This window comes from Corvus moneduloides, chromosome 17 (genome assembly GCF_009650955.1).
Source record: "Corvus moneduloides isolate bCorMon1 chromosome 17, bCorMon1.pri, whole genome shotgun sequence".
Classification (NCBI taxonomy): domain Eukaryota; kingdom Metazoa; phylum Chordata; class Aves; order Passeriformes; family Corvidae; genus Corvus; species Corvus moneduloides.
The window spans coordinates 15,410,488-15,438,481 of record NC_045492.1 but is presented as its reverse complement, the minus strand read 5'-3'; the positions used below and the strand labels follow the sequence as shown (position 1 = coordinate 15,438,481).

At 61.1% G+C, this 27,994-nt stretch overlaps 5 protein-coding genes, 1 long non-coding RNA gene and 1 pseudogene across 11 annotated transcripts; 3 read left to right on the top strand and 4 right to left on the bottom strand.

Annotated features, from left to right (window-relative positions):
* Window positions 1-4: 4 nt before the first annotated feature.
* PAK4 (p21 (RAC1) activated kinase 4) lies at window positions 5-10,228 on the bottom strand. Its single transcript, XM_032126990.1, is given in 11 exon segments — window positions 5-759; window positions 835-969; window positions 1,412-1,537; window positions 1,620-1,746; window positions 1,830-1,963; window positions 2,278-2,670; window positions 3,272-3,493; window positions 3,495-3,779; window positions 4,782-4,998; window positions 9,762-9,822; window positions 10,134-10,228. Coding segments are annotated over 9 exon segments (1,779 nt in total). The 5' UTR covers window positions 4,983-4,998; window positions 9,762-9,822; window positions 10,134-10,228; the 3' UTR covers window positions 5-603.
* Window positions 4,994-6,725, bottom strand: LOC116452703 (annotated as a pseudogene).
* Window positions 10,229-10,316: 88 nt separating the features above from the next.
* Window positions 10,317-11,320, top strand: MRPS12 (mitochondrial ribosomal protein S12). 2 transcript variants are annotated; one of them, XM_032127001.1, is made up of 3 exons: window positions 10,317-10,354; window positions 10,687-10,745; window positions 10,824-11,320. In XM_032127001.1, exons 1-3 carry the CDS (start codon window positions 10,332-10,334, stop codon window positions 11,204-11,206), a joined length of 465 nt encoding a protein of 154 aa, XP_031982892.1. In that variant the 5' UTR covers window positions 10,317-10,331; the 3' UTR covers window positions 11,207-11,320. The 2 variants fall into 2 exon arrangements, with proteins under 2 accessions (XP_031982892.1, XP_031982893.1); XM_032127002.1 differs by lacking the exon at window positions 10,317-10,354 and adding an exon at window positions 10,488-10,579.
* A 413-nt stretch (window positions 11,321-11,733) lies between these two features.
* On the top strand, window positions 11,734-16,114 carry SARS2 (seryl-tRNA synthetase 2, mitochondrial). Of its 2 annotated transcripts, XM_032126993.1 has the most exons (16): window positions 11,734-12,015; window positions 12,220-12,315; window positions 12,597-12,626; window positions 12,703-12,843; window positions 12,948-13,002; window positions 13,211-13,274; window positions 13,817-13,922; window positions 14,065-14,112; window positions 14,186-14,294; window positions 14,614-14,659; window positions 14,755-14,842; window positions 14,921-15,033; window positions 15,115-15,208; window positions 15,455-15,547; window positions 15,647-15,712; window positions 15,794-16,114. In XM_032126993.1, exons 1-16 carry the CDS (start codon window positions 11,749-11,751, stop codon window positions 15,932-15,934), a joined length of 1,557 nt encoding a protein of 518 aa, XP_031982884.1. In that variant the 5' UTR covers window positions 11,734-11,748; the 3' UTR covers window positions 15,935-16,114. The 2 variants fall into 2 exon arrangements, with proteins under 2 accessions (XP_031982884.1, XP_031982883.1); XM_032126992.1 differs by having other exon boundaries at window positions 15,455-15,712.
* An 84-nt stretch (window positions 16,115-16,198) lies between these two features.
* Window positions 16,199-18,480, bottom strand: NFKBIB (NFKB inhibitor beta). Its single transcript, XM_032126999.1, has 6 exons — window positions 18,251-18,480; window positions 17,858-17,963; window positions 17,301-17,547; window positions 16,953-17,041; window positions 16,603-16,863; window positions 16,199-16,422 (listed from the first exon to the last, which is right to left on the bottom strand). Exons 1-6 carry the CDS (start codon window positions 18,463-18,465, stop codon window positions 16,375-16,377), a joined length of 966 nt encoding a protein of 321 aa, XP_031982890.1. The 5' UTR covers window positions 18,466-18,480; the 3' UTR covers window positions 16,199-16,374.
* A 164-nt stretch (window positions 18,481-18,644) lies between these two features.
* Window positions 18,645-22,330, top strand: SIRT2 (sirtuin 2). Of its 4 annotated transcripts, none has more exons than XM_032126995.1 (15): window positions 18,645-18,962; window positions 19,045-19,084; window positions 19,572-19,688; window positions 19,913-19,954; window positions 20,031-20,137; window positions 20,233-20,289; window positions 20,393-20,461; window positions 20,553-20,682; window positions 20,896-20,955; window positions 21,066-21,121; window positions 21,235-21,311; window positions 21,387-21,438; window positions 21,523-21,587; window positions 21,848-21,914; window positions 22,014-22,316. In XM_032126995.1, the coding sequence occupies exons 1-15, from the start codon at window positions 18,660-18,662 to the stop codon at window positions 22,314-22,316; spliced, it is 1,545 nt and encodes a 514-aa protein (XP_031982886.1). In that variant the 5' UTR covers window positions 18,645-18,659. The 4 variants fall into 4 exon arrangements, with proteins under 4 accessions (XP_031982886.1, XP_031982889.1, XP_031982887.1 ...); XM_032126996.1 differs by having other exon boundaries at window positions 18,828-18,962; window positions 19,045-19,088; window positions 22,014-22,330; XM_032126998.1 differs by lacking the exon at window positions 19,572-19,688 and having other exon boundaries at window positions 22,014-22,330.
* Window positions 22,331-24,505: 2,175 nt separating this feature from the next.
* Window positions 24,506-25,466, bottom strand: LOC116452456. Its single transcript, XR_004243500.1, has 3 exons — window positions 24,917-25,466; window positions 24,847-24,856; window positions 24,506-24,636 (listed from the first exon to the last, which is right to left on the bottom strand). It is a non-coding gene; the product is annotated as an uncharacterized LOC116452456 (long non-coding RNA).
* Between the last annotated feature and the right edge of the window lie 2,528 nt (window positions 25,467-27,994).

Here is a 27,994-nt window from a genome sequence, read left to right as displayed (position 1 = left end):
GGGGTCCAAAAGGACACGTGTAATCTGGGGGGAGGGGCCCCGTGTGCCCCCGGGGCCCCCCCGTCCCGTGCGGTACAAAACCCGACCATATAAATATCACTTTGTTAAAAAACAAAACCGTGGGGGCAGGGGGGAGTTCCGGGGGGAAGGAACCAACAAAAAAACCCCAAAATCAACAAAAACAGGTGAGAAGGGCCCGGGGGGGACACACCCCAAGTCAGTAGTGTGGTGTGGTGGGGGGAGGGGGGGCTGTAGTTTTGGGGACCCCCCCTCATGGAGATGTAGGGGGGCCATACCCCGGTACCCAAGGGGGGTAGAAGAAAGGGGGATAAAAACAACAACAAAAGGGGAAATGCCCCAAAATGGGTCCCAAAGGCGGGGAGGACCAGGATGAGCCCCTGCTCCCCCGAATCTCCAGGATAACAGCTGCCCCCCCCCCCAAAATCTCTCCTGTGGGGTCCCCAGCTCAGTAGTACAGGTTGGGGGGCTGGTGCCCCCCAGGAACATCCCAGTCCTGCTCTAGTTTGTGGGTGCCGCCGAGGAGGAGGGGCAGGAAGAGGAGCAGGAGGGGCCCGAGGGGGTCTCCCCCAGGGCGGGGGGGTCTCACCGCAGCCGGTGCTGCCGCATGAGGGGCACAATGCAGGCTGGGGGGCCCGCAACCCCCAGGAAGGGGTGGCGGAGCAGCTCCGGGGCGCTCGCCCGCTGCGCCGGGTCCCGCACCAGCATCCGCTCCAGGAACCCTTTCAGGGACGGGGACACCTAGGGGGGAATGAGAGGGGGGCGTGAGACACCCCCTGGGACACCCCAGAAAGGGGGAAGCCCCCACTGAGTTACCTTGTGGCCGTTCTTGAGCCGGGGGGGAAGGTTGTCTCGGATCAGCTTCATGGCTTTGAGGGGAGGCTCGTTGAAATAAGGGGGTTCCCCGTCCACCATCTCGATGACCATCACCCCCAGGGACCAGATATCCACCTGGGGAGGGTGGGTCACCCCAAAAATGAGTGGGGGTTTTGGGTGGAGCCCCTAAAACCCACTCTGTACCCCCCCCCCCCCCCCCCCCCCAAATACACAGCATCCAGAATGCAGGGGTTTGAAGGGGGGGCCACTTGAAGCCCCTCAAACATACACTGGGTACCCCCAAACCCAGCCTGGGCAACCCTAAACCCAGCCTGGGCACCACTAAACCCATCCCAAACCCACCCTGTGCTCCCCAAACCCAGCCTGGGCAACCCTAAACCCATCCCAACCCCCCCATAAGACACCTCAGGGTGGTAGAGAAGGCAGGAGATGCACTTGGGGGCCCACACACCTGCCCCAACCCCACTAAACCTACCTCAAACCCCCTGAAACCTGCCCAAAACACTCCCTAACGCACCCCAGGACCCCCAAAACTCCCCCGAGCCCCCAGACCCACCTCGGGGCCGTAGGGCAGGCGGGAGATGAGCTCGGGGGCCATCCAGTACGGGGTCCCCACCAGGGACTTGCGCCGTGGCACTTCCTTGTTCACCTGGGCGCAGAACCCGAAATCCGAGAGTTTCACCTGCCAACGGGGACGGGGCTGGTCGGGGCGGGATCCCAAAGGATCGGGGGGAAGGCCTGGGGGGATTTTTGGGGGTTCCTACCCGCCCATCGTGCGTGAGGAGGATGGAGTCACTCTTGATGTCGCGGTGGATGACGCCCTGGGCGTGGAGCACGGCGAGCGCCCGCAGCACCGAGCGGCACACAGCCGCAATCTGCTCCTCTGACATCCTGGGGGACAGCAGTGTCACCACCCCTGTCACTGCTGTCCATCACCCCTGTCAGCTCTGTCACCCTCCCCCCCGGCACCTCACCGGGTGTGGGTGACGATGTCGGTCAGGGCGCCGCCCTCCAGGAACTCCATGACCACCCAGAGCTCATCGCCCACCAGGTAACTGTTGTACATCTCCACCACGTTCTCGTGCTGGTGGTCCCGCATGATCACCACCTGGGGGGGAACGGGGACATGGGCATGGGACCCTGGGACTGTCCCCAGGGCATCAGGAGGTCCTGAGAGGGTCACCAAGGGGTCCTCGAGGAGCTTTAAGGGGGCCCCGAGAGCTTCCTGAGGGCATCCAAGGGGATCCTGAGGGTCTCCAAAGTTCTCCCCCCAAGGGTCCCCAAAGTTCTCTCCCCAAGGGTCCCCAAGAGCCTCCTGATGGGTTCCCGAGGGTCTCTGAAGGGCCTCTATGAAGTCCCCAAGGCTCTCAAGGGCGTCCCCAAGGCTCTCAAGGGGTCCCCAAGGCTGCCCCCCGCCCTGACCTCGTTGAAGAGCAGCTCTCGTCGCTGCTGCTTGCGCAGGTCCATCTTTTTGACGGCCACGAGCTTGCCGGAGCCGCGCACGGTGGCGATGCAGACGATGCCCGTGGAGCCCTCGCCGATCTTGATGAAGTTGTCCAGGTACGTGCGGGGGTCGCCGGGGTCCACCACCATTTGCAGCGCTGCCCGGAACTGCTCGTGGGACACGCGCTGGGGGCCCCCCGCCGGGGCGGGTGCGGGGCCGGGCGGACGTGGGGCCGGGGGCTCCGGGCCAGGGGGAGGCGGCTCTGGGGCTTTGGGGCGTGGGGGGCCGGGGGCGTGGGAAGCACCGGGAGTGCCGGCGGGGACCGGCCCGTTGGGGGTCACCTCCTGCGGCCGTCCCGGGCGGTGCTCGGCCTGTGGGGACAGGGGAGAGGGGCATCAGCCCCTGGAATTCCCGTGGGAATGGCGAGAGCCAGCGCTGGGGCCTCCAGGTGGAGGTCGGAGGGAAGGGCTGGGTGAGGAAGAGGACGAAGAAGAGGAAGACACTCCAGAGCCACGGCTGCAGCACCAGGAAGGAAGCGTGGAGCCGGTGGCCTCCTGGCTGCCCTGATTCCCATCAGGACATGGGAAGCTGCGAGGAAGAGGAGTGGAAGAGCTGCTTCCAAGGAGGAAGAGACCGAGCGAGGAAGAGGAAGATGAAGCTGCACTGGGCAGGGAAGGTGGCAGCCCCCTGCACACCCCGATCCCGGGAAGCTGCGAAGAAGAGGAGCAGAGGAGCCACTTCTGAGGAAGAACCACTTCTGAGGAGCAGCACAGTGGGGAAGAGGAAGAGGAAAAGGAAGAAGAGGAAACCGCTCCAGAGCCAATGATGTAACCCCGGGGAAGGAAGCCGCTGATGATCCCAGTGGAGCACAGGAAGCCATGAGGAAGAGGAGCAGAGAACCCACTCCAGAAGAGGCAGAAGAGCAGGAAGAGGAAGAGGAGGATGAGGAAGGGCCTGGGAACACCCCTTTACCTGGGCACTGCCCCCCCGGCCAGGGTCGGTGTCGGCACGGGGGTAGGTGTGGAAGGGGCGTCCGGGCGCCGTCTTCAGCCCTGCTCCAGGAGCACCGGGAATGTCGGGTGGCCATAGGTCGGGCCCCGAGAGTGGGCGCTGCTCGCGGGGCGGGGGCCGGGGGGGCCCCTCTCCGGCCGAGCTGGATTTGGGGCGACCCCCGGGGGGGTGCGGGCAAGGAGGCTCCTGCCCGGCCGCGGTTTTGGGATCCTCCCGTTCCCGGCACTGGGGGGGTCTTGGCTCCAGATCCCCACGGCGGCTCTTGCCGGGCTCCGGGCGAGAGGGGGGGGGGTCCCGGGGCCAGGCCGTTCTCCGGGGGGTGCCGGGAGGGGCAGGGGGGGCTGTCCCGGCGCAGGGAGTTGGAGCGGGACACGGACACGGCCTCCAGCTCGTCCAGGAGCCACGCCAGGGTCCCATCCCGGCCCCCAGGGGTCCCATCCTGGGTCCCTTTGGAGCCGCGCACGATGGGCTGCGGGGAGGGGGGGGGGACACATGGGGAAAACAGGGGAAAAAAGGAAAAAAACCAACAGAAAGATGACATGGAACGGCTGCAGGGGGATGGCAGGATGGGCAGAGGGGAGGGGGCTTGGCTGGGGTGTCCCTCCGGGGAGACTCCCAGATCCCAAAATGATCCCAAAACGATCCCTGGGTGCTCCCCAGGGATTGGAGTCTGGCCTCACCGGGAGGGTCCCAAAACACTGGCCGGTTTGATGGGGCAGGAATTGGGTGACATCAGAACTGAGGTGGGAATGGGTGGATGTGGGAATGCGGGAGATGTGGGAATAGTGGGGAATGTGGGAACATGGGAGGATGTGGAAATGGGGGACAATTTGGGGACTTAAACAAATGAGGACACACATGATGGGGAAGAGATCAGGTGGGAATGATCCCGTGTTCCCATGGGATGGGCTGGTTCCAGGTATGGGGAAGGGTCTCTCACCTGGCTGGTCCCTGTCCTGGGGGACCCAGCTGCCACCTCCCTGCTCCATGATCCCCAAATTCCCCCCAGTGTGGCTTTTTGGGAGGGTGGGAAAAGGGTAGGGACCCATCTACTGCCTCCCTTCCCCATTATCCTGAAATTCCCTGCCCCAAGACCCCCAAATTCCTCCCAGTTATTCCCCCAAACCCACCCCGGGGACTGAATGAGCCCCCACCTCCCCCATCCCTGCCCCATGATCCCAAAATCCCCATGTCCGTGACCTCCACGTTTGTCTTTTCGGAGGCAGGAAAGGGATGGGGACCCAGCTCACACCTCGCTGCTCCATGATCCCCAAATTCCCTCAGAATATTGAACGGCCCCAGAATTCCCTTGCCCCCAGACCCCCAAACCGCCCCCAGTTCAACCCCAAAGAGCACTCAGAACCCCGTTACCTCCTCCAAGACCCCAAACCCGGAATGGTGACCCAGCCACGCCCTCCCCACCCCACCCCCCCCCCCCCCCCGAATTCCCGACGTTCCCGGTTTTCCACACCTTGTGGGCCCCGCGGATGGCGGTGATGCAGGCGGGGTCCACGAGGGGTTTGGGGCGCCGGGCGGACTCCTCAAGCAGCCCCTGCCACTGGCGGGGCAGCCCTGTGAAGCGCTGCTCCGAGGGGTCGTACCCCGTGTGCACCCGGTGCTCGAAGTTGGACGGCGCCGAGATCTCCACCCGCTTCTTCTTCTTGGAGAACATGGCCCGGGATGCGCTCCTGGCAACGGGATCGGGACCCAAAATCCCAGTGTTAGGACAAGGGAAATGGGAACCGTCACTGGGAATGGGATGGGCCCCCGAAATCCAGCGTTACAACGGGGAACGTCACCGGGAACAGGAACAGCCCCCGAAATCCAGCGTTACAATGGGGAACGTCACCAGGAATGGGATGGGGCCCCGAAATCCAGCGTTACAATGGGGAACGTCACTGGGAATGGGAACAGCCCCCGAAATCCAGCGTTACAATGGGGAACGTCACTGGGAATGGGATGGGGCCCCGAAATCCAGCGTTACAACGGGGAACGTCACTGGGAATGGGATCGGTCCCCGAAATCCAGCGTTACAACGGGGAACGTCACTGGGAATGGGAACAGCCCCCAAAATCCAGCGTTACAATGGGGAACGTCACTGGGAATGGGAACAGCCCCCGAAATCCAGCGTTACAATGGGGAACGTCACTGGGAATGGGATCGGTCCCCAAAATCCAGCGTTACAATGGGGAACGTCACTGGGAATGGGATCGGTCCCCAAAATCCAGCGTTACAATGGGGAACGTCACTGGGAATGGGATCGGTCCCCAAAATCCAGCGTTACAACGGGGAACGTCACTGGGAATGGGAACAGCCCCCGAAATCCAGCGTTACAACGGGGAACGTCACTGGGAATGGGAACAGCCCCCGAAATCCAGCGTTACAATGGGGAACGTCACCGGGAACGGGAACAGCCCCCGAAATCCAGCGTTACAATGGGGAACGTCACCGGGAATGGGAACAGCCCCCGAAATCCAGCGTTACAATGGGGAACGTCACCGGGAATGGGATCGGTCCCCGAAATCCAGCGTTACAATGGGGAACGTCACCGGGAACGGGAACAGCCCCTGAAATCCAGCGTTACAATGGGGAACGTCACCGGGAACGGGATCAGCGCCCAAATCCCATCGTTAGAATGAAATAAATTAGAAATGTCATTGGGGTGAAACGCGTTGGGTTGGACGGGATCAGATCCAAAATCCCAGTGTCACGGTGAGGTAAATGAGAAGCATTGGGTGGGAATGGGATCAGCCCCGAAAATCCCATTGTTGGAATGATTTTTATCCATCCATTGGTCACTTTTGTCCAACGTCCCCCTTTTTATCCAATTACTTCCATTTTTCCCCAATTCCAAGCTTGGAAACACCAGGAGCACTAGAAATTCCCACTTGGAAATGGGATTAATCCATTGATTACCTCACCTAGACCAAGAAACAGCCTTAAAACACCTCAAAAAGCGACAAAAATCCCCTTTGCGTGGATCCCAGCACAAGGACCAGTGCTCTGGGGCACAATCCCAAGGTTTGGCTGATTCCATTCCCTGTTTTTCCATGTCTTTCCTGCGGGTTCCAGGCCCCGAATGAGCTGAGCTGGGAGAGTTTTGGGAATGTGATCCCAGTGGGGCCATGAATCCCACCGGGAATGGCCCCAAAATCCCGCAGATCCCGGGCGGATCCATTTTTCCCACTTCCACTGCTTTTCCCGGTGCCAATTTCCTGCCGTTTCCTCCCATTTTTTTCCGGCTCCTCAGCTCAATCCCATTTTCCAGGCTCCAGAATCCCACCGCTTCCAAGGTTTTCTCACCATTTTTCCCAATCTTTGAAGTTTTCCCCTTAAATCAATGATCCATTATGGAAGTTTTTCACCTCCACTTCGGGCCCAGTCACAAACTGTCGGAATTCCGTATGTTCCCCATTTTCCCTGCTCATCCTCGGCTGATCCCTCTTTCCACCTTTCCAGGACACTGCCGGGATCCTCCCTGGATTGCCAAAATCCTGGCTTTGGATGGAAAATTCTCCTGGTTTGGGGAAATTGCAGCTGAATTTGGAGCGGGAGGATTAAAATCTGCTGCATTTGGGCTTTTCCTGCCGGGACTTCCAGGGGAGATCCACCGATGATCCAGGCCAGCCGGAACGCTGGGGAGGTGCAGCATCCAGGACCTCTGGACACCAAATCCACAGGATTTCACCCTGAAAATCCCCCTTTTTTTGGCACAGTTGGGGAAAAACTGGTGGCACTTGGCAGGGGCAGAGGGGTCCTGAAGAATTTCAGAGGGTGGGATGGGGGCCAGGAGAGGGTGAACTTATTCCTCAGCCCTTCCCAGGTCGCATTCCTGGGATCCCAGTGGGGTTTAATTCGTCACCAATTAACGAGGAACTGAGTCCACACTGGGCAGAATATTTTTGTATTTTCCCTAAAATTCCCCACAAAATTCCCCAAATTCCCCCCAAACCAGCGGCATTTTGGCTGTGTCCTGGTGGGAATCGTGCTGGCAGCTTCGGGATGAAAAACAAAGGGAAAAGTAAAGGGAGAAAAAGGTGCCCAGAAGCGCTTCACACCTTCCCATAAACCCCAAGCACAGGAAAATCAGATATTACTGGGCAGGAGAGTGTCCAGGAAGGGATTGCAATGGGATTTTCAGCAAATTTCAGGATTTTCAGACTAGAACTGCAGGAATTTCAGGAAAGCAAACACCCAGGGTGGCAGCATGGCATTCCAGACACGGCACTTGGCTTCATCCCGCTTCCCAAATTCCAATATTCCCACTTTTTTCTCCCTTGTGTGGAGCTGGTCCATCCATCCCATCTCTCCTCTCTTTGCCCCAAACTGCTCTATTTTCCCCTAAAATTCCAGGTGGGCCCCTACGGTAGCAGAGAGCCCCAGGAAGACGGGGAGAGGTCCCAGGGAGAGCTGGGGTTGATCCCAAGGGATCCCAAAGGGATTCCCAGGGAATCTCTGCTCCGGAGCCTTCCCGAGATCCCACTGGGGGGACGTGGTGAGAAAATTCAACCAGATGGAAAACTTACCTTGTCTTCCCACTGCTTATTCCCGGGTTCTTTCCCCTAGAGTTCCCTGAATCCTGAACTCATGCTGGATTTGATCCTTTTGGGAAAAAGAGGGAACAGCCAAAGCCTCCGCTGGAAAATCCCTGAGCCAGTTTTTTCCTCTTGGGGAATTATTTTCCTGGTGTCAGCCAGAACAGGAAGAGACTCAAAACCCTCCAATTCCACATCTTCCATGAAAAACTTCCACCTCCAGAGCCCCTGGGGGGAATTTGGGATCCTCAGGAAGCAGCTCCTTAACGCAGCAGGGACAGATCAAAGCGTCCCGAGAACTCCTGGAATTCCGGCAGAATCGGTAAAAGCGTGTTTTCCTGAACTTCACGGGTGGTCCCGATGATCCCTGGAGCTTTTCGCGTGCCAGAGCTGCTCTGGAGCCCCAAAATCCCAGTCAGGTCCTGCTGGGAGCAGGCTGGGGTTGCTCTGAGGTGTTGTTTTCCTTAAGAAACCCCAAAATCCAGGAAGGGGTGCCGGGCAGTCCCGAACCTATGGGTGAATCCCCCGGGCTGGAATCCTGGGATTCCCCCAATGGGGTCACATTCCCGGGAAAGGGAGGCCGGAAAGGCCGGGACCGGAGCGCTCCGGCTGGGAAAGGCGGGTTGGACTGGCCCAGCTGGATCTGCCGGAGGAGACGGAGGAGGAGGAGGAGGAAGAGGAAGAGGAGGAGGAGGAAGAGGAGGAGAGGTGTCGGCCTTTGCCTAGGAGGAATCCCGGAATTCCAGGAATCTGGTGACCCAGGAGGACGTTCTCCTCCTTGGGGGAAAAATTCCAGGAAGGGAATCGGGAGATCTGAACTCCTGGGAGAAGGGAATCAACTGCTCAAAGCTTCCGTGGTCGCTGGGAAAAGCAGGAAAGGGGAGAGGAGGGAAAGGAGGGAAAGGAGAAAGGAGTGGAAAAAGAAAAAAGGAGAAGGGGGAGAAGAAGGAAAAAAGTGTAAAAGAAAGAGGAAAAAGAGATATTCCAGTGGAATTCAGCTCTTTTCCTGCAGCAGGAAGTTTCCTTGGAGCTGGAAGTTTAGGGAGAGAGAGGGAGGGAGGAATGTCGGGAATCTCGGGCTCGGGGCAAAGGAAGGGCCAATTAAAGATGATCCAATTAATCAGTAACAATGCTGTCCATGCATAACAATCCACCAAAATCCAGGAAAACGGCAAATCCCTCCTGAGGCTGGTTCGGAAACACCCCCAGAAAACCCAAGTATTCCTCCCAGGGCTCCAGGGAACCCAGGTCTTATCCCATGGGAATGAACAAATTAAAAGATTAATTAAAGCCACGGGCAGGAATATCCTTGGAATTTCCTCCTGGAAAATCCGGATCAATTCCCGCTCGTCCCGCAGCTGTTAACGAGATATTGATGACCAAATTCCCACCTTTTACCCCCAAACCCCAACAGGGAACGGCGGGAGGGGGAAGTTTTTGGCCATTTCCAAAGGATTGTTGGATCTTTTCCACATCCGGATATTCCCCATAAACCCAATTTCCACTTATTTCCAAGCCAGTTGTGGCTCAGTCCCTCTCTCCCACCATTACTTATTTCAAACTTCACTAAAGTACAGCCAAAACACAACTAAAAGTCCAAATCCAGAAGCTCTTTCTGGTATTTTTTTCTCCTTTTCCTTTGAGGAACGGCGACAGGAATACCACCAAGAACATTGAGAATGGCGATTTCCCTTCCCACTGCGCCAAAACTGGGGGAAAACGCTGTTTTTGAGGAGTTAGGACATTCCTGAGGAATCCCAGTGCCCGTCTGCCTTGGAGTCCCTGACCCAAATCCACAGGAAACGCCGAAAAAATCGAACCCAGGGCTCTGGGGCTGGATGGGAGCGTGCGGAGGAGACCCCCAAATCTCCGTAGGATAAAAAATTCTGGGAATTAATTCCGGATCCGTTTCCTACCTGCCACGAAGGGAAAACTTTCCTGCCTCAGCTCTGCATTCCGGGTCCTTCGGGAAAAGTGCTGCACGGGAGGAACGGAATTCCCTCAGGATCACCCCCAAACTCCCCTTTTTGGGGTGTTTTTAGGGCGAGGGGCGGTTAGATCCACATCCCGCTGTTCTCCGGGAATTCCAGGGTTTCCAAAGGCTGTTGCCACCGCCCCCCCGGGGGTTTGGGGAGCCCCGAATTGCCCCCAAACCCACCGCCAACCCCCCACCTCCATCATCACAGAATTCCTTGGCCCTGGACGGTCTCCAAACCTCAGTTCCCCCCGAAATCCCCTAAACTCCTCCCGAGCGCCCTCAGCGCCCCCCGGACCCCCTAAGGCCTCACTCGGCCGCCGCCGCCGCCATGTTGGGATGGAGCCACATCCGGGTCCTCCCACGGCCGCGTCGCCGCGGCGACAAACCACGCCCACAAGGGGCGGGGCCACGGCGGGAGGGGCGTGGCGAGCCAAATATGGGCAAGGAGCGGAATCCGGGGAGCCGAATGTGGGCAAGAGGCGCGGCCTAGGGCGGAGAGGAGCCGAATATGGGCGGGGAAGGCGGCTTGGGGTGAGGTTTAGGGCGGGAGAGGCGGGGTTGGCTGCAGAACAGGCGGGGTTTAGGGCGGGGAGCGGGGCCTAAGACGGAAGTTGATGCTGAGGGGGTCGGTCTCCGCACCGTCACTCCCCCCCAGAGATCGGGGCGGGATTAAGCGGTAGTCTAACCAATCACCGCACAAATCACGGAGATTGGCATCCCCGCTATCCAATCGCAGCGCGGCGCGTTCGGATCCGGGTAAGATGGCGGCGCAGCGCGGGGAACGTGGCGGCTCCGGTCCCGCCGCTCCCCCCCGGTCGCCGGCGCCCTCCTCAGGCAGTTCTGACCGTGCGTTCTCCCCTCAGAGCCTTGGAGATGTCGCTCCGCGCCGCGCTCAGGACCGCGGCCTCGCTGCCCCGTTGCAGTGCGTAAATCGCCCCCCTTCCCCAAAACCCGCCGCCCCGCCAAAACCCCCTGACCCCTCTCCGTGTTGCCCCCGCAGGTCCGCGGCTGCTCCTTCCCTCGCTGCCGCCCCCTCCTCCATCCGCCGCCATGGCCACTCTGAACCAGATGCACCGGCAGGGCCGCCCCGCGCCCCCTCCCCGCAAACTGGGGCCCACCCTGGGCCGCCCCCAGATCAAGGGGGTGGTGCTGAAGAACCTGATCCGAAAGCCCAAGAAGCCGAACTCGGCGAACCGCCGGTGTGTACGGGTGCGTCTCAGCACAGGCCGCGAGGTAATCGCCTTCGTGCCCGGCGAGGGCCACAACCTGCAGGAGCACCACGTTGTGCTGGTGCAGGGTGGGCGCACCCAGGACCTGCCCGGCGTCAAACTCACCGTGGTGCGTGGAAAGTACGACTGCGCCCACGTGCAGGCGAAGAAATGAGGAAGGACCTCGGGATGGGGGTCCTGGGAATGCGCCCAGGCCGGGATGAGGTTCCCCAGTCGGGGACACGCTGGCCCTGGGTGTTGTTTAGAATAAAAGTTGGCAGTGATGCGGGTTGTGGTGTGGAGTGATGGTGAGGGTATTGGGAAGGGTCTTGGGCGCACTGGGAAGGGTCTTCGGGAGACTGGAGGCACTGGGAAGGGGCCTTTGGGAGACCTAGAAGGGTCCTGGGGGCGCTGGGAAGTGGCTGCTGGGGCACGGGGGAGGACTGGGAGGCCCTGAGAAGAGTCTGGAGAGAGATCTGGGGACGCGGGGGGAGCAGCTCAGGGCACTGGGATGGCCCTGGGGGTGCCACTGGGGTCACAGGGCGGGGGTCACTGCGGTCACCGGACCCGGCCCGCGGCGGGTCTGAGGCCGGGGGCGCGGCCAGGCCGCGAGGGGGCGTGGCCAGAGCTGCAGGGTCGGGGCTGTCCGCGCGCGCCCGGCCCCGCCCCCGGCTCCTCCCCCACGTGACCCGCGCCGGCCGCGCGCCTGTGCTTAAGATGGCGGCGTGCCGGGCACTGCTGGCTGCGGGCCGCGCGGCGGGGGTGGGCGGGCGGCGCGGGGCCGCGGGGAGCGCTCCCGGCCCGGGGCCCGCTCCCAGAGCCGGTGCGGGGGACGGAGCCGGGCCCGTGGCGGGGCGGAGCCGCCTGTACGAGCACGTGCGGGAGGGGCTGAGCGCGCGGCCGCAGCTCGACGTGACCGCGCTCAGCGAGCGCGACGTGGAGCGGCGGCGCGGTTCGCTGGGGGGCGCTGCGCTCCGGGAGATCGTGAGTGGCGGGAACGGGGGCGGGGCCTGCGGGGGGCGGGGCCTGGGCGGTGCTTGGCACGCGGGGTGGGCGTGGCCTGGCGCGCGTGGGCGTGGCCTGATGGAAAGGGGCGGAGACTGAAGGTAAATGGGGCGGGGCTATGGGGCCCCGCGTTTGGGTGTGGCCGCCCCGCCCACCTGAGCCACGCCCTGGCTACGCCCTCAGGTGCGGACGTGGTCGCGGCTGGGGCAGGTCCGGGACGGCATCGCCCGGTTGGAGGCTGAGAAGGGGCTCGTGGCCCAGGGGGTCCGCGAGATCCTGGTGAGATTCCCCCGGATCCCTCAGTTCCCTTTGGAACCCTCAGTTTCCCCTGGCATCCCCCCCGGAACCATATATACCCCCTTGCACCCCCCGGAACCCGCGGTTCACCCCTGGGACCCCCAAAGTTCCCCCTGAGTCGCTCTGGTCCCCACTCACTTCCCCCTGGAACTCCCCAGGATCCCCCTCCCTTTTCCCTAAACCACTCCCAAGATCCCCCCCGCCCTGCCCTGCTCTCTTCACCCAAACTCCCCAGGATCCCCTGACCCCTTTTCCCCCCCCAGGCCTCCCACGACAAGGCGGCGGCCAAGACGGTAGGGACTTAATTTTATGGGGGGCTCGGGGTGAGGTTCCTGGATCCCCCCTCCCCTCACGGCGGCCGTCCGGCAGCTCCCAGAATTGGCAGCGCTGCGGGAGCGGGGCCGGAGTCTCCGGGGGCAGCTCCGGGTGCTCGAGGCTGAGGCATCTGACCTGGAGCAGAGATTTTACCTGGGGGCTCTGCAGTTGCCCAACAGAACCCACCCCGCTGTGGTGAGACCCCAAAAACCTTCCCAAAATTCCCCGGAAACCCCCCTGACACCCGCTCTGGCCTGGGGTGATTTGGTGTAAAAAATCTCCCCCTTGTGTCCTCCCAGCCTGTTGGGGATCAGAGTCAGGCCCGGCTGCTTGAGGTGGCTGGTGAGAAACCAGGTAAGGGGGGGAGGTGGTTTGGGGGGTCTGGGGCGGTTTTTGGGTGCGAGGGGGAGGAGGAGAAGGGTCCCTGGGGGAAAATGAAGGGTCTGGGGGTGACAGAGAATTTGAGGTGGGGTGAGGAAGGATTTGGCAGGGGGGGGGGGCGGAGTGTGGAGGGTCTGGGGTGACAAAAGTGACAAAAGTGACAGAGATTCTCCCCCCGCAGTGTTTGATTTCAAGCCAAAGGGACACCTGGAGTTGGGGGAGGGGCTGGACATCATCCGGCAAAAGTGAGCAACACCTGGAGGGGGGACCCTTCTGTCACACACCTGTGACCCCTGTCACGCACCTGTCACACACCTGTCACACACCTGTCACACACCTGTGACCCCTGTCACGCACCTGTCACACACCTGTCACACTCCTGTCACACACCTGTCACACACCTGTCACACTCCTGTCACACACCTGTCACGCACCTGTCACACACCTGTGACACACCTGTCACACTCCTGTGACCCCTGTCACACCCCTGTCACGCACCTGTCCCACGTGTCAGGCCATTGTTTCGTTACCTGTGTGGGGTGGGGTTGTCCCCAGGTGTCCCCAGGTGTCACCCAGGTGTCCCCAGGTGTCACCCGGGTGTCACCCAGCTGTCCCCCAGGTGTCCCCCAGGTGTCACCCGGGTGTCACCCAGCTGTCCCCCAGGTGTCCCCAGGTGTCACCCGGGTGTCACCCAGCTGTCCCCCAGGTGTCCCCCAGGTGTCACCCGGGTGTCACCCAGGTGTCCCCAGGTGTCCCCAGGTGTCACCCGGGTGTCACGCCCCTGCAGGCGCCTGTCCCACGTGTCGGGCCATCGCTCCTATTACCTGTGCGGGGCTGGGGCCCTGCTCCAGCACGCCCTCGTCACCTTCACCCTGCGGAAGCTGCTCAGCAAGGTGGGGGAGGATGGGGGAGTCCAAGGAGGGTCTGGGGGGATCCAGGGAGGGTCTGGGATCATCTGTGGGGATCCAGGGAAGCTCTGGGGGAGTCTGGGGGCATCCAGGAGTGTCGGGGTCTCCTGACCTCCCTTTTTCCCAGGGTTTCCTGCCCATGACGGTGCCGGACCTGCTGCGCGGAGCCGTTTTTGTGAGTGACTCCCGAGCCTCCTGAGACCCCCCTGACACCTCTGTGACCACGGGTGACCCCCTGTGCCCTCCAGGAGGGCTGTGGGGTCCAGCCCAGCGCCAACCCCTCCCCAGTTTACACCATCGACCCCGCGCGCTTCGAGGATCTGTGCCTGGCTGGGACCTCGGAGGTGGGAATTGCAGGTGGGAAATGGGAGAAAATGGGGTGAGATTGGAAAAACTAGGGGAGAACCTGAGGAAAATGGTGAAAAATGGGGAAAACGGGGAAAAAAAGGCAACAGTAGGAAGAAAAATGGGGAAGAAATGGGGGAAGAAGCTGAGAAAACCAGGGGGAAAATACAGGGGAAAAAATGGGGGGAAAACCAGGAGAAGAAAGAGAAAATAGGGAAAAAAAGGGGGAAAATGGGAAAAAATTGGGGGAAACGGGGGAGAACTGGGAAAAAGTGGAGAAAGGGGGGAGTGGCAGACGACTTTGGGGTTCACCCTGTGCTCCCCCATCCAGGGTATTTCATGGACCACGCGGTGCAGCTGCAGGACCTGCCTGTCAGGTACGGGGGGGTTGTGTTTCCCCCCTAGAGACTCCCTCTCCTTCTGGGGATCCCAACCCGATGCCCGGGGGGGTCTGAGCTGTGTCCCCCGCCAGGGTTGTGTGTTCCAGCACCTGCTACCGTGCCGAGACCGACACTGGCCGGGAGCCCTGGGGGCTCTACCGCGTCCACCAGTTCACCAAGGTACTGGGAGCACTGGGAGAGCCCTGGGGAGGAAAAGGTGGGGGTCGTCACCCCATGGGCCCCCCCCCCCCCCCAAAGGTGGAGATGTTTGGGGTGACAGCAGCCGAGCGTGGGACGGAGAGCGAGGAGCTGCTGGAAGAGTTCCTGGGGCTCCAGAAGGAGATTTTCTCGGAGCTGGGGCTCCATTACCGGTGAGAGGGATTTGGGGGGGATCCTCCCAATCCGTGGGACCCCAAAATCCCTCGTAACTACTCCCCCCTGGGCCCCCCCAGCGTTCTGGACATGCCCACGGAGGAGTTGGGGCTCCCCGCCTACCGCAAGTTCGACATTGAGGCCTGGATGCCCGGACGGGGCAAATTTGGGGAGGTGAGTGGGCGGTCGGGGACCCCAATAATTCAGGGAGAGCACCAATAATAAGGGGAGGATGCAGATAATTCTGGGAAAACCCCAAAAATTCCGAGGTGCCCAGGGTGACACCCCCTCGTCCCGTTCATGGCCCTCCCTTTACTCCTGCCCTTGCTGCCGGATCAGGACCCCCATTTTGGGGCATCTCTAGAGTGGGGGAAGGGGGTGCCCAAAATCTCCTGACCCCTCTCCACCCCCCACTCCCAGATTTCCAGTGCTTCCAACTGCACCGATTACCAGAGCCGGCGGCTGAACATCATGTACAGTGGGGAGGGGGGCCGGCTGCGCCACGCCCACACGGTGAGTGACCCCCGCCAAAACCCCTGGGAGACCCCCAAAACCGCTGGGGGCCGGGTCCCTGAGCCCCCCGGCCCCGTGTCCTCCCCTGCCCCCCCCCAGGTGAATGGCACCGCCTGCGCAGTGTCCCGCATGCTCATCGCGCTCCTCGAGTGCAACCAGCTCCGGGTAGGTGTTCTTGGGGGGCATCCCAGGGAGTTTGGGGGTGCAGTGGGAGCTCACCCTGCCCCGTGTCATCCCCCCCCCCAGGACGGCCGTGTCCAGGTGCCCCCTGTGCTGCAGCCGCTGGTGGGGCAGGAGGTGCTGGCCCGTCCCCCCGCCCCCCTCCTGCGCTACATCGGCCCCAACCAGCCGGGGGGGGGGCCCCCTGAACACGGGGGGGTGCCCTGAGGTGGGGAGGGGTCCCCACGGAGGAGGCGGAGCTGGGACAACGTGGGACGGACATGCGACATGCAGGCCACAGGAGGCACGAGGCACAGGCCACGCAGGGCAGGGCGTACACGGACGTGTTCCAGCCCCAGCCCGTGCACCCCACGGTGACAAATCCCGGGAATAAAACCTGGAAATGCCCCCCCCTTGTTACAGGTGTGTCCTTTGCTCTATGGGGACACAAAGGGGTCCCCCCCCCGACAAATGTCCCCCCACGTGTCCTGCTCGTTGTCACAGGCTCTGAGCGCAGGCTCTGCTTTATTTCCCACCGCCCCCCGCAGCCCTTGGGGCTCCCCTGGGATTTTGGAGACACATCTTCAGGGGGTCCCTCCGGCTGGGGGGTGGTAGGGGGACCCCCAAGTCCATCCAGGGGGGTTCTGGGAAGGGTCCCAGGGGGCCCCTCAGGCCGGGCAGCGCCTGCTGTTGATGATGATGTCATCGTACTCGTCCTGGGGAAGGAGAGAGGTTTGGGGGGGGGGCTGGAAAAGTGTAGGGGGGCTGAAAGGATTTGAGGGAGCAGGAAAAGTTTGGGGGGGTCTTGGAAGGGTTTGGGGGCTGTTCCAGGAGCCCCCAGTCATCCTGGGAGGACTTCGGGGACGGGTGGGGGAGGGGTGCGGTCACTAACTGACCTCGCTGTCCTCGGCCCTGCCCTCGCTGTCGCTGCTGTCGCTGCTGTCGCTGCTGTCACCGGGGGGGGGCTCGCGGGCCCCGAATCGGCGCAGGAGGGGGGGCAGGCGGGGGTCGGGGCGGCGCCGGGCGCTGTACAGGGGGGTGAACCCCGAGAACGTGCGGGAGTCCGGCTGCGCCCCACCCCGCAGGAGGCACTCGGCCACCTCGGGGCTCTGGGCCTCCACGGCCAAGTGCAGGGGGCTGCGGCCACAGCTCGGCTCCTGGGGGGCACACGGGGGTCAGGGGGCGGCCAGGACCCCCCCAGTCCCATTTCTGGGTTTTTTTGGGGGGGGATTTTGGGGGCACCCACCGGCCGGTCGGGGTCAGCGCCGGCGCGGAGCAGGAGCTGCACCAGCTCCAGGTCGCGGCGCAGGACGGCCACGTGCAGGGGGGTGTAACCTGTGGGTGGGGGGGAAAATGGGGGCCCGGGGGGGGGGCCCCAAAGTTCTGCCTGAGCAGGTGCACCCCGCCAAACCATGTGCCCCCTCCCCAAAACACGTCAATCCCAAACCTGTGTGACGCCCCTTAGTTGTCCACCCCAAAACCGCGTCCCCATCCCCAATATCGCGTCCCCCCCGAAAATCTGTGACCCTCTCAAAACCACAACGCCCCCAAAGCCATCCCTCCCCCAAACCCGTGCCCCCCGCTGCCCCCCCACCGTCGTAGTTGACGCTCTCCAGCTGTGCCCGCCGCTCCTCCTCCTCCTTGCGGGGATCCCGGGGGGGGTCCCGGCAGTCGGGGGGCCCCCCCAGCAGGGCGCGGGCGCAGGCGGGGTGGCCCTCGCGGCAGGCGAGGTGCAGCGGGGTGTGACCGCCCCGCTCCCGCACGGCCACGCCCGCGCCCGCCGCCCGCAGCCGCTGCACGGCCCCGGCCAGCCCCAGCACCACGGCGATGTGCAGCGCGCTCTGGGGGGTGAAACCGGGGTTAAACTACCCCAAAACCACCCCAAAATATCACCCCAAAGCCTCAGCCCCAGCGCGATGTGCAGGGAGCTCTGAGGGGAGCGGGGCGGGTCACAACTGAGGGATCAAACCCCAACCAAAATTCCCCCATAGACCACCCCCCCCCCCGCAGCTCCGCCCCACTGTGACCCCAAAACTCCAAATTGTCCCCCCCAGCTCCCCACCCACCCCCATCCGACGCTGTGGAGACCTGGGGTGGTCCCAGGACCCTCGACCCCTCCGGGACCCCCAAATCCCCCCCCCCCCCCCGCACCTGGCCCAAGTCGTTCTGCAGATCCAGGTAGGGCGAGTGCTCGGTGTGCCGCAGGATGGACTCCAGGAACTCCTCGTGCTCGTGGATCACGGCCAGGTGCAGGGCCCTGGGGGGTGGGCACGGGCTGGGGGGGGGGTTCTGACATCCCCAGACCCACCGGGGAGTCCCTAAAAAAGGGGGCGGGGGGGGGAGCGGGGATGCTGGGCTATTGGGGTGGGGGTAACTGAGGGTTCTAGGGGGTTACTGAGGGGCCCCCGCGGGCGTCAGGCTGTCCCGGGGGGCCGCACCGGAACCCCGGGAGAAGGCAGGACCGGGACCCCCCCAGCCCCAGGGTGTGCGTGGGGGTCCCGCCCGGAGGTGGGGGGGGGGGCCCTCGTCCGTCCCCGCCCTCACGTGTCGCCGTCCTCGGTGACGAAGCTCAGGACGTGCTGCAGCCAGGCCCCGGGGTCGGCGAGGGGCTCGGCCGACTCCGCTCCGGGGCTGGCGGGCAGCGGCGGCCCCAGCAGCCCCTCGCCCAGCGAGCCCAGCCCGCTGTCGCACCACTCGTCGCCCTCGGGCCGCTTTGCCTCGCCGGGGGCCGCCGGGGCCGCGGGGGCCGCGGCCGCCATCGCCGGGGCCGCCTCAGGCCGCGGCCGCCATCGCGGACCGGGGAATCCCCGCGCCGGCGCCTGCCGGGACCCGTAGTCCGCGCCCGCTCTTCCGGGTGTCTCAACCAATCAGCGACCTCCGTCTGGCCACGCCCACTTCCTCCGCCAACCGGGACACGCCGGGAGGTGCGGCGGACTCGGGGTGGGCGCGGCGCATGCCGGGAAGAGCGGCGCGCTCCGCCAATCGGCGCCCGCGGCTGTGGTCGCTCCGCCAATCGCGGCCCGCGGCTGGGGCTGCTCCGCCAATCGGCGCGGCGGGCGCGGGGCACGCCGGGAGGTGCTGCGGCCGCGGGCAGGCCGCGCCCATGGCGGACCCGGACAGCGCCGGGGGCGGCGGGGCCGGGACGGGCCCGGGGGGCGGGGCTCCCTCTCCTTCGGCCCCCGTCGGTGACCCCCCCACTGTCCCCGCAGTTCCCGGTGCCCACGAGGAGGAGGCGGAGCAGGACGCTGAGCCTCCGGTAACCCCCCCGGCGTCCCCCCGGTCCCCGCCCCGCTGACCGCCCCTGACGCCCCGGTGACCCCTCGCACTCCTCCCCGCAGGCCTCGGACCCCGAGCCGGGCGCTTCGGCCGACGCTGACAGTGGGTCTGAGGACGCCGGGGTCCCGCGGCTGCGGGGGGCCTCGGGCTGGGCCCTTGGGAACACTTTTGGGATATCGCCTTTGGAGATATTTTGGGGGCTTTTGGGAACCCTTTGGAAGGCCTTCCTGGGCCTGTGGGGCTCTTAGGGGACATTTGGGGATACTTTTGGGACAGGGTGGGGGGAATGGGACCTTTGAAGACAGTACGGGGGCCTTTGGGGTAACTTCAGTCATTTTTTGGGACATTTCTGGGATCTTTGGGACTTTCGGGGACCTTTGGAGGACATTTGGGGAGCCTTTGGGGACATTGTCTGAGAATTTGGGACGCCGGGGACACTTTGGGGAGCCTTTGGGGACCCTTTGGGGACATTGTCTGGGAATTTGGGACGCCGGGGACGCTTTGGGGAGCCTTTGGGGACATTGTCTGGGAATTTGGGACGCCGGGGACGCTTTGGGGAGCCTTTGGGGACAGCTCGGTGTCCCCGCAGTGGAGCTGCTGCGGACGCTCCTGTCCCGGACCTTGGGGCTCGGCGGGGACAAACCGGAGCCGGTGCTGGACGAGCTGAGCCTGCAGGGCGTGAGCCGCTTCCTGAAGAGCGACCGCTGTAGGGACGCCGGGAACGGGGACGGGAACGGGGACGGGGCAGCGGGAAGATCAGGCATGGAGGGGGGGACACGGGGACACCGGGAACGGCAGGACACCGGGAATGGGGGAGGGGGGGCGCAGCGGGAACGGGGTGGGTCTGGGGCTTCACAGCGCGGGGGGAAAGGGGCACTTTTGGGGCTCTCGAGGGCAGATTTGGGGTTCACCCCTATGTCCCCCCCCCAGGTAAGAACGTCGTGTGCATGGTGGGCGCTGGCATTTCCACCTGTGAGTGCTCTTTGTGGGGGTCCTGGGGGGGTTCGGGGGCGCCCGGGGTGGGTGCTGACCCCCCCAACCCCCTCAGCCGCCGGGATCCCGGATTTCCGCTCCCCCGGCACCGGGCTGTACTCCAACCTGCAGAGCTACAACCTCCCCTATCCCGAGGCCATCTTCGAGATCGGTTTCTTCAAGGTACCCCCTCCTTTCCTCCCCAAATTTTAAGGGGGGGTCGTGAGTTTCTGGGGATGCTCCGAGCCCCCCCCCCGACCTCCCTGTGCCCCCCCCAGAAACACCCAGAGCCCTTTTTCGCCCTCGCCCGTGAGCTCTACCCAGGGCAGTTCAAGGTAGCCCTAACCCAACCCCCCTCCCCGAACCTACTGCCAAGCACCCCCCTACTCAAGGGGGGGGCCCTAAGAGACCCCAAATAACCCCCAAATTTTCCCCCAGCCCACAGTGTGTCACTACTTCATGCGGCTGCTGCAGGACAAAGGGCTCTTGCTGCGCTGCTACACCCAGGTGGGGCCCCCCCTCCCCCCTCAGCCGGTTTGGGGCTCACGGGGATTTTGGGGACCTCCTCCTGACCCCCCACCCCCCATGCCCCCCCCAGAACATCGACACTCTGGAGAGGGTGGCGGGGCTGGACCCGGAGCTGCTGGTGGAGGCTCACGGCACCTTCTTCACGTCCCACTGCCTGCGGCCCTCGTGCCGCCAGCCCTACGGCCTGGCCTGGATGAGGGGTAGGGGGGGGCTCTGGGGACCCCCCCGAGTGGCTGCGGGGGTGCTCCAGCCTGTGCTGCTATAGGGGAGTAACAGCAGCTTGTTCTCCAGTGCCCCTCAAATGTCCCTGTGGTCCCCCAAATGTCCCTGTGCCCCCTCGAATCCTTGTGGTCCCCCCCCAAATGTCCCTTTGCCCCCTTTCCTCAGAGGTCCCCGCTCCCTCTCCTTTTCAGAGCGGATTTTTTCCTCCCTTGTTCCAAAATGTGAGAAGTGCCAGGGGCTGGTGAAACCTGGTGAGTTGTTGTTGGGGGGGGGGGGGGAGGAAGGGGGCTCAGCGGGAATTTGGAAGGGGGAGGGTGTCTTCCCCCCGCCCACCCCCTCACTCACCTCCCACCCCCCCCAGACATCGTGTTTTTTGGGGAGAACCTCCCCTCACGCTTCTTCGCCCTCCTGGAGTCGGTGAGTGGGGTTTGGAGGGTCCTGAACGTGCCCCCCTGCCCCCAGCTTGAACTGGGGGGGGAGGCTGAGGGGACCCGGGGACCCCCCTCAAGTGACCTCCCCTCCCTCAACAGGACTTTAAAAAAGTCGACTTGCTGCTCATCATGGGCACCTCGCTGCAGGTGCAGCCCTTCGCCTCCCTCATCAGCAGGTGAGACCCCCCCAGCACTGTTCATGGACCCCCCCCAGAGCCCTGGGACCCACCTGTGACTGTCCCTTCACACAGGGTCCCCACTAACACCCCAAGACTCCTGATCAACAAGGAGAAGACAGGGCAGGTGAGGTGGGGGGGAGATTGGGAGGTGCTGAGGGGGGGCTCAGAGCAGCTGCCCACCCCTTGTCATCCCCTTTGTGCCCCTCAGAGTGATCCCCTGATGTCCCTGATGGGCTTTGGCGGGATGGACTTTGACTCAGACAAGGCCTACAGGTATGGGGATCAGGGGGCTCTGCCCCCCCGCCCCCAGGGGTTTGAGGGATCCCCAGCTGGTTTTGGAAACCCTCAAAGTGGTTTGTGGGTTGGAGGATCCCCATCTAGGTTTGGGACACCCTAAGGTAGTTTTGGGGCCACTCAAGGTGGTTTTGGGTATCCACAGGGTGGTTTGGGGACCCCCAAGGTGGTTCTAGGGCCCCTGAGTTTTTTAGGGCCCCGCAAAGGTCGCTGACTTTGGGATCCCTGTGCCTGCGCAGGGACGTGGCCTGGCTGGGGGACTGTGACAGCGGGTGCCTGGCTCTGGCTGAACTGTTAGGCTGGAAGGTACTCCCCGACACCTCCCCCCACCTGCACATTTTGGGGGTGCCCCTGCCCCCCCAAACCCTTCTGGGACCCCCCTGAACCCCAGTGTCCTCCCCTCAGGAGGACCTCGAGGAGCTGGTGCGGAGGGAACACGCGGCCATTGACGCCAAGGGGGAGGACAAGGACGGGGCGGACCCCCAAAAGCACCGGGGGGACAAGGATGAGGGGGACCCCAAAAAGAGCCTGGGGGACAAGGTGAAGACTCAAAGGGATCCCGAAAAGAGCCTGGGGAACAAGGAAAAAGCTCAGAGTGACCCCAAGAAGAGCCTGGGGGAGAAGGCCAAGGCTCAAAATGACCCTGAAAAGCCCTGGGAGGGCAGCGAGGACCCTCCCCATAGCATGGGGGGGGCAACCCAAAATTAAATGGTAACAGAGGAGTTTTTGGCTTCGTGTGGTCACTGGGGGCCTGGGGAGGGGGTGTGTGTGTGAATGGACTGGGGCTCTTTTCCTTAAAAGAACAAAGAGAAAAACAAAAATATATGAAAGAGGGAGAATAAATTACAAAAGGAAAGGGGGAGGTTGAGGGTGAAAAAAGGGCTTTCTCCTCCTCTAAAAAGGGGTGTTACAGCTCCAAAATGTGTAGGAATTCGCAGGGAGGGTGGTGGGGGTGTGTGTACAAAATGCTAAATCCTGTAAACTTCCTCACTTTTGTATCTACTAAGAAATAATATTAATTTACATTAAAAGAATTGTTTCAAAGTAAAGCTCTGTACGTGCTGTATGATACCTGGCATTTTGGGATGGAAGGAAGAGTGGATACGGAGCTGTGGGGTTGGAAAACGCAAATGTGACTTTTTTGGAATGGCAAATGGGACTCGTCGTCCACAAGCCAAAATTGGCCAAAATTTGGATTGCACCTCCAAAATCCCATAATCCAAGGGTTGGTCCCAGAGGGAAGCTGCTAGGACAGATGGGTCTGGCTGGGATTGACTTCCTAGGAGCCGCCTTGGAGCTGCTCCTGAGATGGGGGGATGGGAAACTTCCCTTCCCGTGGGAAAGAACTGTCACAAAATCCCAGAGTATCCTGAGCTGCCTCCACAAAGGGCATCGAGTCCAACTCCCGCCCTGCCCAGGACACCCCAACAATGCCACCCTGTGCCCGAGATTTAGAAACTCTATCAATATTTCACTGAAATTCAGGGTGGACCAGCGATGGGGGTGCTCGGGTTCTGTTGCGGCCTGGCAGGATTAGCCATAAAAAACCCGGCCAAACCCTTCAACAGAAACACAATTCAGTAACAATTGCAGAGGAAAAATTGCCAGTAACTTCTTACAATCCATGGGGAATTTCCTCGGTAAGTACAAAGCTAGGACATAGAGAATTTTGGAGGGGGAATCCCAATTTTGGCCACGGGTACCCGGACGAGAAGGCCGGTTCTTTTCCACAGAAAGGAAAGCCCGGCACCCCGGTGTTTCAGGGACAGACAACGGCCCGTGCAGGGGAGGGAACGACCGGCAGGACCTTTCTCCACCTCGCCCCCCGCTCCAAGGTGCGGCAGCTCCAGGCGTGAGCGGCTGCTTTCAGAGGGTTACCGGGGCACACCTGCACAGGGAGCTGCTGGTCCAGAGGGGCCAATGGGGCATCCCAAGTGTCCCCCCAGGAATGATGGTGGGAGCATCCAGCAGGGGCCGGGGAGCAGCCGGATGCACACGGGCACCTGAGCAGGCGGGGCAGCATGGGGTGCCAAGGGGAAACTTTCAACTTCCCCCTTTTATCTTGTCAGTCCCTCCCTAGAGGCCCTGGTCCCTCCACAGTGCCCCCAGAAAAGAGAGGGGTGATTAGGAGAAAAGAGGTTTAAAAATTGAGGGAAAAACCTTCCTTTTCCGTAATTGTCTGTAGTCAGGTTGAGAGAGAATCCCCATCCTGTGATTTTAACAGTATCATTTGAAGGAAACCCTGCCTTATCTATGCTGTTGGGGGTATCAGTTGACAGGGAATCCCCATTTTCCATTCTTTTGTAGTTTAAATGGAAGGGAAAAACCTCAACCATGCTATTTTATGAACGCACAACCCAAATCAAATACACAAACCCCACACAACCTTCTAGAGCACCATAGGACTCAATGGGACCCCACAGAACTTTCTAGAACCCCACAGAACTCCACAGAACCCCACAGAACCTTCTGGAGCCCCACAGTGCCCCATAGCAGCCCCATAGCAGCCCCATAGCAGCCCCATAGAATCTTCCAGAGCTCCACAGAACCCAATGGAGCCCCATAGAACCCACTGGGAACCAACAGAACCTTCTGGAGCCCATAGAACCCAATGGGACCTCACAGACCCTTCTGGAACCTCATAGAGCCCCATAGAGTCCCTCAGAACCTTCTAGAGCACCATAGGACCCCACAGAGCCCCGTAGACCCCTGTAGAACCCCATAGAACCTTCTAGAGCCCTACAGCGCCCCATAGAACCTTCTAGAACCCCATATGACCCAATGGGACCCCATAGACACCCATAGAACCTTCTAGAGCCCTATAGAGCCCCACAGAACCCAATGGGACCCCACAGAACTTTCTAGAACCCCACAGAGCTCCACAGAACCCCATAGAACCTTCCGGAGCCCCACAGCGCCCCATAGAGCCCCACAGAACCCCGTAGAGCCCCATAGAGCCCCATAGAATCTTCCAGAGCTCCATAGAACCCAACGGAGCCCCATAGAACCCAATGGGACCCCACAGAACCTTCTGCAGCCCTGCAGCCCCCCAGAGACCCCCACAGGACTCCACAGAACCTTCTAGAACCCCATAGGACCCAATGGGACCCCACAGAATCTTACAGAGCCCCACAGAGCCCCACAGAACTTTCTGGAGCCCCATAGAACCTTCTAGCACACCATGGGACCCCACAGACCCCCACAGAACCCCATAGAACCTTCTGGAGCCCCACAGCACCCCATAGAACCTTCTAGAACCCCACAGAACACAATGGGACCCCACAGAGCTCCAGAGAATCCAATGGGACCCCATAGAACATTCTGGAGCCCCATAGAACACAATGGGACCCCATAGAACCCCACAGAGTCTTCTAGGACCCCGTAGAGCCCCATAGAACTCCACTGAACCTCGTAGAACCTTATGGAACCCCACAGAGCCCCCCAGTCCCTTCTGGAGCCCCACAGAGTGCCATAGACCCCCACAGAGCCCCACAGAACCTTCTGGAGCCCCACAGAACCCCATAGAGCCCCATAGAATCTTCCAGAGCTCCATAGAACCGAATGGGAACCCGTAGAACACCAGAGGGCTCCACAGAACCTTTTGGAGCCCCACAGCACCCCATAGAACCGAATGGAATCCCGTAGAACCCATAGAGCCGCACAGCGCCCCACAGTGCCCCATAGAACATTCTGGAACCCCACAGAACCGAATGGGAACCCATAGAACCTTCCGGAACTCCACAGAACCGAATGGGAACCCATAGAGCCTTCTGGAACTCCAGGGAACCCAATGGGACACCACAGAACTTTCTAGAACCCCACAGAGCTCCATAGGACCCCACAGAACTTTCTGGAGCCCCACAGCGCCCCATAGATCCTAATGGAACCCCACAGAGCCCCATAGAATCTTCCAGAGCTCCATAGAACCCAATGGGACCCCACAGAACCTTCTGGAGCCCCACAGTGCCCCACAGATCCCCATGGAGCCCCATAGAGCCCCACAGAGGCCAATAGAGCCCCATAGAATCTTCCAGAGCCCCACAGGACCCCACAGCTCCCCATAGAACCTTCTAAAAACCCAAACTGGGAGCGCTGCGGCCGCGCCATGGGCGGAGCTGCTCCCAGGCCCTGCCCCCTGCCCAAACCCCACCCCTCAGCCAATCAGCGCCAAGAATGCGGGGCCCGCCATGTTTTAACCAATGGGAAGCCAGCGCCCTGCCGAAGGGGCGGGGCCGAGGCGCTTCCACCAATCAGCGCAGAGAAGGCGGGCTCCGGGGAGGGGGGAGGTCACGTGGCCGCGCGGTCACGTGGGCGGGGAGCGGTCACGTGAGAGGCCCGGCGGTGACGTGGGAGGCGCACGGAGCCAAAATACCGGGGGGATTTTGGGGCATTTTGGGGATTTTTGGGGGATTTTGGGGGATTTTGGGGGGATTTTTGGGATTTTGGGGGGATTTTGGGGGGATTTTGGGGGATTTTGGGGGGGCTCGGAGGGTCCTGAAAGAGTTTGAGGGGGGTGGGGGAGGGGAACGAGGATGAACTGGGGAGGGGGAATTTTGGGGCGCTTTTTTTTTTTTTTTTGGGGGGGGTCCTGAGGGGATCTTTGGTTTTTCTTGGCTTTTTAGGGTTTTTTGGGGGCCCTGAGAGGATTTTGGGAATTTTGGGGCTTTTTTGGGAGGTTTGGAGGGGTCCGGAGGGGATTTTGGGGAATTTTAGGTGGTTTTTTGGTAATTTTGGGGGAATTTGGGGTTTTTTTGGGGGAGTCCTGAGGGCATTTTGGGTTTTTGTGTTTTTTTGGGAATTTTGGAGGAATTTGGGGATTTTGGGGTTTTTTTTGTGGGTCCTGAGGGGATTTTTGGTTTTTGGGGGGGATTTTGGGGAATTTTGGGGAAATGTGGGGGATACTGATGGAATTCAGGGAACTTTGGGGAAATTTAGGTGATTTGGGGAATTTTGGATGATTTTTATTGGATTTAGGGGGACTTGGGGGGGTTTTTTTTGGGAATTTGAGTTTTTTTGGGGGGCCCTGAGGAATTCAGGGAACTTTGAGGACATTTGGGTGATTTGGAAATTTTGGGGGGATTTTTATTTGATTTAGGGGGACTTGGGGGGGGTTTTGGGAATTTGAGGTTTTCGGGGGGGCCTGACGGGATTTTGGGGCTTTATGGGGTTTGGGGGGGGGGATTTTGGGGGTTTTTTGGATTTCTTTTTTTTTTGTTTTGTTTTTTTTTGTTTGTTTGTTTGTTTGTTTGTTTGTTTTTTGGGTTTATTTTCGGGTTTTTTTGGGATTTGGAGGGGTCCTGAAGGGATTTTGGGGATTTGGGGTTTTTTTTGGGGAATTTTGGGGTTTTTTGGGGGATCCTGAGGGGATTGTGGGGCGATTTTGGGTTTTTGGGGGATTTTTGGGGTTTTTGGTTAGGGTTAGCGGTTAGGGTTAGGGTTGGGTTAGGGTTAGGGTGAGGGTTAGGGTTCGGGTTATGGTTAGTGTTAGGGTTATGCCTACGCTTCGTATTTCGAAAACCACAAAGCCAGGAGACTCAGGCACGCTAACCATGCAAAAGGCAGGCCAAGTTGCGTTCGGCGCATCCAAAACCTTTCTCCTACTTCTTCTTTTCTGCTCGGAACTCCTCACAGCCCTCTTCCCTATTTCGAGCTCAAACTCGGATTAGGGTAGGATTACGCCTAGGGTTTGGGTGGAGAAAACCTCAAAGCCAGGAGCTCCAGGGACAATGACCATGCCAAAGGCAGGCCAAGTTAAGCATGGCACATCCAAACCTTGCTCCCTCTTCCTCTTTCTGCCAGGGTTATGGTTAGGGTTAGAGTTAGGGTTATGGGTTAGGGTTAAGGTTTAAGTTAGGGGTTAGGGTTAGGGTCATCAAAACCTTGCTCCCTCTTCCTCTTTCTGCCAGGGTTAGGGTTAGGGGACAGGGTTAGGGTTAGGGTTAGGGTCACGCTTAGGGTTAGGGTTGGGTTAGGTTTCGGGTTAGGGTTAGGGTTAGGGTTATGCCTAGGCTTGGGATTGAGAAAACTACAAAGCCAGGAGACCCAGGGACACTAACCATGCAAAAGGCAGGCCAGCTTAAGCATGGCATATCAAAACCTTGCTCCCTCTTTCTCTTTCTGCCAGGGTTAGGGTCAGGGTTAGGGTCACGCCTAGGGTTAGGGTTAGGGCTAGGGCTATGCCTATGGTTAGGGTTGAGAAAACCACAAAGCCAGGAGCTCCAGGGATACTGACCATGCGAAAGGCAGGGCAAGTTGAGCACCGCCCATCAAAACCTTGCTCCCCCTTCTTTCTGCTGGGGTTAGTGTTAGGGTTAGGGATAGGGTTTAGGGTTAGGGTTAGGGTTGGGTTAGGGTTAGGGTTAGGGTTAGGGTTAGGGGTCTGGGTT